The following is an 8,191-nucleotide window of genomic DNA, read 5'->3' as shown; positions in this document are numbered from 1 at the left end:
ATAAACAAGCAAACTACAACAGATTATTCATTCTCTATAAGAATTACATGGGAATTTTAAATTTACAATTTTCTTAATTATCTCCGTAAGCGTTGGGCAAACAACAACGCTTCAATATACAAAACTATTTCTTTTTTCAAGCTCTACAAAATGGTTTGGAGAGAAATTATGAAATTTTGTGTTATAGGGTCAAAAATGGGAAAAATTATTTTATTACTCCATAACAGCATGTGGCGAATGTGGTTAACATAGTTTGGGTTTCTGTCATGGAGAGAGGTATATTGGAATCAGTCATTAGAATGCCGCGTCATCCTACGTCATATTCGTGACGTCACGTACGGTAGTTATGAATTTTATATAACTATTATTTTGGTACTTTCCTGTTAAAGGGAACATTAATTACTATCATTATTCATTATTCCTACTTATAGCCTAATAAAAATGTAAAAAATCATGCAATTGCAGTTTAGTAAGTTGCTTTATAATTTTATAGGTCGAAAAAGTTTATAGTTCACTGTGGAGTTGTGATCTTGCCTGGTATTGAAAGGTCTTAGGTCCAGCACTAATATATAATGGATTGAATATAAACTAGTAAAAGTTAATTTAAATGTACTTACAAACCCCAGATATGCAACGGGCGGCATACTCGCCCGATGTAGTGACTCTAAGGGCCAGCGCGCACTATCCCGACCACGAACGATACAGATTTTTCAAACCTTTAAAGCAAACCTAACCTCCTGGCAAAACACATAGACACATTCCATAGGCCTACAAGTCATAACATTTAGAATAGGGGAGCGAGCTGGCGTAGTGGTTAGAGCGCGGGACTTCAGTCCCTGAGGTCCCGGTTTCGATCCCCGCCAAGTCACCAATGGATTTTATCTAAGTGATAATGCCGCAACCCCTAGGTCTAGTCTGAAGTAATGTGAAAAACAGTCCCAGACTCTAATGTTAAACATTTCATAGTATGAAGAAAAATTAAACACAAGCGGACATCACAGCATAAAAAACAACAGAAAATAACTCAAAAGTCATACAACACGATATTTTATTCCCATATTTAAAGCTAAATACATAATAAACACACAAAGAGGTAAAACAAAATACATCCGCCTCCAACACTTTTATTTCTCTCCAAAAACAAAGCCTCAGTAACCAGTGTATTCTATAAGGAACGTGATAAAATTTGAAAACAGTTCTTATGCGAAAGACGATAAACAGAGGAAAGTCACTTTTGTCTCTCATGGCCACGTTTAAACTTGATTCGTGTCCCGTTCAAACTTGGTTCAAACGAGACACTCACGGGGTTCCCAAGATGGTTACAAGATGAAACGACGAATAAGTTGGTTAATTACTCGATGATGGTTACTTCTTCTTTGACGAAAAATTCAACAACTTCCTCCTCGACGTTCTTGGTGTCTGAGTCCAACTCATCAGTGTCAACGTCTGAAAGAAAATCACAAACTAGTCAGCAACCTAATAACATAGACTTTATAGTAATAGAACAACTTAATAATATTCTTTCACATCAACGCCACTGCCACGTTTTAACTCAAGTCTGTTTTAACTCCAAACCCAGGATTTTTATCCAGAAAAACCGATTTTCACCCCATGGGCAGGGTTTAAATAGGATGCAGAATAATACAGAATTTTGGTCTCTAATGCCTGATTATCAATTTATTTTTTATTTTCAGATAAAAAGCACAAATAAATTAAATTAGTTTGGTTTTATACTGCAAAAACACTATTGAAATTTTGAAAAAATTATAAATGGATACTGTATAAAATATTTAGTAATTAAACACCTAACTAAAGTAACTATATTTAAATTTAGGTAAAATAATGGTGAAAAAACAACTGTTAGAGAATGCAAATTAGTGCAAGGGTAGGATTAGAGCAAATTTTAATGTAATAGGACAAAATATCAATTGTTATAGAACTTGATTTTAAATTATATTTATGCAATTTTCTTGACTCTGCTATCAGAATTTTTACTTTGGGTGAGTTCAAACACTGGTTACACTCACTATAACGCAGTTCCAGACGATGAGGTTTCTGCTCCTTCCAGACCTCCAGTTGTCGATTGCGGATCTCTTCAAAGTCCTTCATCAGCTGTCTGCGCTTGTCCATCAATTCCTGGACACAGAAACAAAATGTGAGTTACCAACAACCAACCGTAGGACAGTCTCTAATGAGTATTAACTTACACTCATTAACATAGTCCAAAATAAAATCCAACCTCCTGCCTAATATAGTCCAAAAGAACTTAAATAGGATAGTTTGGGAGTTAGTTGCTTTAAATATTTTTGATCCATACTCAATGACACCATTCATTGTACAGTACATATTATGAATAAAGAGGTCTTATTTTTCATTTTTTTTTGCAGCTTCAGTTAATTGGTTTAAAGGGTTTCAGAGGGGGTTTTTCACAGGTTCTACTGTACGTTCATTTTTGCACTAAAACTGATAAGATAACAATTTTAACATGGGATTGAAAATCTAGTTCTAAACATAGTCAACGCTTTATTAACCTTAAGTCAAAGTTGGTATACATTACACAATCTATGATGTAATGAAATTGAAAATAACATTCGTAAACAGATTTATCTCCAAGCCTATAACAAACCTTAGACGCCTTGGTCATCCTCATCCTATCCTTGCTCTCAAACTGCGGACTGTACTTCTTGAGGTTCTTCCTGATCTCCTTCTGTTGTTCGGCCGACAGCAAGGTCGGGGGTCTCGGCCGCCACAGGAAGTTACAGAATCCATCTACGTTGTTGCGCTTGATGATCTTGCCTTGGAAAGACCAGATCCAGTAACCTGTGTCCACCTATCACAACACATTTTAACGCTATGAATTTAGTTTGTCAATACGTCTTTAACCTTATTTAAGGGATTAATGCAGAAATTTTCCATGGTGATTAAAAACACTATGATTTTACGATGTTTCGGGATCTGGAATCAGATCCTGCAAAGAACACTAACCCAGCCAAGGCTGAAAATAATATAAACTCAAGAGAATTATACAGTTAAAAAATTCTGAGAAAACACTCTATTACAGTTCTGTTTGACTGTTTTTCTAACAGAGAAAGGCTATTTACTTTTTATTTTTTCCTATCCGATCTTTGGCGGTAAGGTAAGGTAATTAGTAACAATCTTGTTTGTTTGTTTGTATCAATTTTGCTTTGATTGTAGAAGGGTTATCAAACAAAAGCCATTACAAATTTAATGATTTATTTAAATCCATATTCCACTTGTAAAATTATGCTTAAGCTGTTATTAAAGTGTGCTACGATCGAGTTACGTAATGCAAGGAAGGGGGTTGTTCAAGCGTTATGTTGAGTTACAAGGGGGAGGGGGGGGTTCAAAATGAGGAAAAAGTGTGTTACGTAATATGTGTAGGCAGAATAAACAATATGGTACAAGGGGTTTAAAAAATACAAAGGAATAAAGTTTTCAGTAATTTTGATTGATCTTGTCATCAGGTAGAATGTGCTAGTATCCATCAATAATGTCAGAACTACATTATTTGTCATCATTGGCTGAATATAAATTTGTTCATTTGGGTGGTTTCAAAAATACAAAGAAATGCCATCAGATAGATTGCGCTAGTATCCATCAAGAATATCAGAGCTACACTATTTGTCATCATTGGCTGAGTATATTTTTTTTTCATTCGGGTGGTTTCAAAAATACAAAGCAATTTCATTAGATAGAATGCGCTAGTATCCATCAAGAATGTCAGAACTACTTTATTTGTCATCATTGGCTGAATATAAATTTGTTCATGCAGGTGGTTTCAAAAATACAAAGAAATGCCATCAGATAGATTGCGCTAGTATACATCAAGAATATCAGAGCTACACTATTTGTCATCATTGGCTGAATATATATTTTTTCATTCAGGTGGTTTCAAAAATACAAAGAAATGCCATCAGATAGAATGCGCTAGTATCCATCAAGAATATCAGAGCTACACTATTTGTCATCATTGGCTGAGTATAATTTTTTTTCATTCGGGTGGTTTCAAAAATACAAAGCAATTTCATGAGATAGAATGCGCTAGTATCCATCAAGAATGTCAGAACTACATTATTTGTCATCATTGGCTGAATATAAATTTGTTCATTTGGGTGGTTTCAAAAATACAAAGAAATGCGATCAGATAGATTGCGCTAGTATCCATCAAGAATATCAGAGCTACACTATTTGTCATCATTGGCTGAGTATATTTTTTTTCATTCAAGTGGTTTCAAAAATACAAAGCAATTTCATTAGATAGAATGCGCTAGTATCTATCAAGAATCTCAGAACTACATTATTTGTCATCATTGGCTAAATATAAATTTGTTCATGCAGGTGGTTTCAAAAATACAAAGAAATGCCATCAGATAGATTGCGCTAGTATACATCAAGAATATCAGAGCTACACTATTTGTCATCATTGGCTGAATATATATTTTTTCATTCAGGTGGTTTCAAAAATACAAAGAAATGCCATCAGATAGAATGCGCTAGTATCCATCAAGAATATCAGAGCTACACTATTTGTCATCATTGGCTGAGTATAATTTTTTTCATTCGGGTGGTTTCAAAAATACAAAGCAATTTCATCAGATAGAATGCCTAGTATCCATCAAGAATGTCAGAACTACATTATTTGTCATCATTAGCTGAATATAAATTTGTTCATGCAGGTTGTTTCAAAAATACAAAGCAATGCCATCAAATAGATTGTGCTAGTATCCATCAAGAATATCAGAGCTACACTATTTGTCATCATTGGCTGAATATATATTTTTTCATTCTTTCAAAAATACAAAGAAATGCCATCAGATAGAATGCGCTAGTATCCATCAAGAATATCAGAGCTACACTATTTGTCATCATTGGCTGAGTATAATTTTTTTTCATTCGGGTGGTTTCAAAAATACAAAGCAATTTCATTAGATAGAATGCGCTAGTATCCATCAAGAATGTCAGAACTACATTATTTGTCATCATTGGCTGAATATAAATTTGTTCATGCAGGTGGTTTCAAAAATACAAAGCAATGCCATCAGATAGATTGCGCTAGTATCCATCAAGAATGTCAGAGCTACCTACACTATTTGTCATCATTGGCTGAGTATAATTTTTTTCATTCGGGTGGATTCAAAAATACATAGCAATGTCATTAGAATGCGCTAGTATCCATCAACGTATTCAGAGCTACACTATTTATCATCATAGGCAGAATATTAAAATTTAATATTTTATTTGGTTAGTTTAAACGCATTAGATTATTTTCAATTAGTCTGACCTCTACCTTAATCAGAAACCATTTCAGATTTATATTTTTCACAGCGTAATAGATTGAGTCGTACCTTGACTTTCCAGTAGCTAACGGCTGTCACCACGTATCGTCCCGTTGGGTCCCACTCCACATCTGTCACTTGGAAGTGGTCAGTGGTGTTCATGACAGTAAAGTCGTTGGTATCGACAAACTCCAGTATCCCATTAGCTCGCAGGTCCGCCAACACGATGAACTGACCCATCGGTGACCAGAACAGGTTGTTGCAAACTCTCTTCTCCAACCTCTCTGTTAAATTAAGTTGTATTAGACAAATTAACTTTTGGATACTGAAGTAGACAGTCATTGTATTTGGACCAGCTGTAGCCTATTTTCATTCAAGAAGAACAAAGTTTGATGACTCAAATTGAAATTTAAAATAACATAACCTTTTCCAATAACTTTCTCATAACAATCAATTTATTAACACATAAACTAAAATAATAATACCGTACTGATCTATTTCAAGGTTGAAATAAAAAAAGTCATAAATTTAACTTTAAAACTAGGTCACGTTTTACCAATTGAATTTATTTAAAGATTTGCTAAAAAAACACGAATGAAACTCATGCAGAACTTGAATTGATAAGTTTTCTTCCATTAGTAAGTCACTCTTCTTCATTTGTGGTCAGAAGACCGTCATGACAAATTCATCATTTTGAGTTTCTGTGGGATGTTTACAAACTATAAGCAAATCTACATTAGTTTCTAAGCAGTTACAAAAAAATATTAAACCTATTTCCTTCCATTCAATATATTTCCTTCTTGAGAATCTTATCACATTGATATTTTGACATTAACCTGTTGTTAATTTTTTTTAACAAACTGCATTTTTACTGGAGCATTTTTAAAATCCTTAATTTTAATATCCTAAATATATTATATGTACATTTTCTTCGACTACAAACTAGTAAAAATATGTTGTTGGAAAAATAAAAGAATACACATATTACTAAAGCCAAAGAAAATTGAGTTACAAATTGAAAAGCTGAAAATTAATGTAGCCTACAGCACCTAGTAAATTGTTATATGTTCTAATCAAATAAAACAAGAAAAATAGGCTGGAAGTTGGGGATTTTAATTTTAATGAATGATGCTATCCAACCAAAGGTCAATTCAATGTTGGATAGTAACGAGACCATGGTTTCGACGGTTCTCTTAAAAGAAAAGAACAAATTCGAAAGAGGTAGCAATACAAGCCATCATCACTCAATTCTACACACATTCTTCACACTTTACTTGGGTTGAGTTTGAGATAGGCCCAATTGTGTCCCCATCTCAATAGTTAATATTATAGGCTTGGTAATGATATGGTACTAATACTTATTGTTAATAGTTCCCCTTTGTTTTGTCTTTCAAAAAACATTTGATTAAGAAAAACAAACATTATTTTACAGTTCATTCAAAAATATTGGTAAAGATGTAAAGATTAGCATGTATTATGTTTGTGTGTAAAGTTTACTACGGTTCTAATCTGTTAAGTTATACGTTAATAAGTTATAAGTTAATATATAATAAATTAAGTTATTAAGTTGTACCAGGATTGACGTTTTACAGTGCAAACAATGTAAAGCTCAGATCAGAAAGTCACTTTTCAACATAGCAGGTCAGAAGACCGTCGTGACTAAATCATCATTTTATGAGCGTTTCAGACAAAACAAGCTAAATAAAGTCTAGACTCAGCAGTGAAACTATCATTGAACTTGATTGTAAGAATAATCTATTAACTACTGATTGTGCTGTGGAATTTTAATAAAAAAGTTAAGTACAAAATAAAAATAATTTACCTTTCCTACGAGGTAAACAACAAGGTACACTTACTTTTTATTACCAACCCATCGTCTGTGACACCACAGAATTTTCCTCTGGGCGCATTTGTTTTTACAGAGAAATATGTGTTATCGCCACTCGGTAACTTTGCATCTTTCCAGGAACCGATTGAACATTATTTAGATCTCACACTTCCCCCCGCAAAACTTCAATTAATCAGTTGAAGCCCCAAACAGTTGCGTAGCACGGAGACCGGCTCCGTGAGTCACCAATGGTATTGTTGTTTTTGTTTGCTATATATTTTTTATAAATATATAAAGTAAGAGTTTTTATTGATTTCATGAACAATTGTATTTATTATACTTGGTTTTTATAAGTTTTAGTATTAATATATGTACAAATGTTGTTTGTCTAATTTTTCAACACACAGAAAAAAAAAACTCCATGTGTCGATCGTGCTGTTTATGTTTGCTATTTTATACTCGTAAATATGCAAAGTAGGTAAGAGTTTTTAATGATTTTATTTACAATTTATTGATTATAAATGGCTTAAATACATTTTTGCATTGTTATATGTACAAAACACAGTGTTTGTCTAATTTTTCAACACAAATAAGTAAATAAACTACTTACTCAGCATGGTAGGTGTCTGGCCGGTCTTGACACTGTAGAAGCTAACACAGATGTTCGGTGATTCTCCATGAATGATGGCGAACTTGCTGCCTACTGGCTCCCAGGCGAATGCATGGATTTGCTCCTTCACCTCCTCACTATCTTTGGGGATGTTCTTCTCTCTCATATGAAAGATCTCAAAGTTGTAATACATTCCCTGTAAACATAAACACGAGTATAAATCCAAAACGGTAGATCCTATTACTTTATTTAAAGTTGTTCACAAGGTTTCACCTCTAAACAGATATATCTTTCCCAGCAACTACCATATCTTCTTGCACATGAAGTGGTTAGAGTAGTAGCAGTTCTTTGATAATGGAAATTTAAAGATATGGTCACAGATTGCTTCAAAGCCCAGGCAGCAGATTTTTATAAAGACGGAATTTGGAAGTTTATTCCAAAAATACAAATAGTCAC

The 8,191-nt window shown here is 33.5% G+C and overlaps 1 protein-coding gene across 1 annotated transcript in view; it reads right to left on the bottom strand.

Moving 5' to 3' along the window:
• Nucleotides 1-1,104: 1,104 nt before the first annotated feature.
• The window catches only part of LOC129001280 (eukaryotic translation initiation factor 3 subunit B-like), a 29,617-nt gene continuing 22,530 nt past the window's right edge, over nt 1,105-8,191 (bottom strand). Inside the window, exons 9-13 of the mRNA XM_054428526.1 lie at nt 7,736-7,931; nt 5,367-5,581; nt 2,627-2,830; nt 2,028-2,136; nt 1,105-1,446 (exon numbers count right to left, since the gene is read on the bottom strand). Of these exons, the coding sequence (XP_054284501.1) occupies nt 1,352-1,446; nt 2,028-2,136; nt 2,627-2,830; nt 5,367-5,581; nt 7,736-7,931 (819 nt within the window). The 3' untranslated portion in view covers nt 1,105-1,351. The remainder of the gene's footprint in view (nt 1,447-2,027; nt 2,137-2,626; nt 2,831-5,366; nt 5,582-7,735; nt 7,932-8,191) is intronic.

The sequence above is a fragment of the Macrosteles quadrilineatus genome, unplaced genomic scaffold (genome assembly GCF_028750875.1).
Source record: "Macrosteles quadrilineatus isolate MER2022 unplaced genomic scaffold, UCM_ALF_1.0 Scaffold_8__2_contigs__length_117827958, whole genome shotgun sequence".
NCBI classification, from domain to species: domain Eukaryota; kingdom Metazoa; phylum Arthropoda; class Insecta; order Hemiptera; family Cicadellidae; genus Macrosteles; species Macrosteles quadrilineatus.
This window is presented reverse-complemented; position numbering and strand designations above follow the sequence as displayed.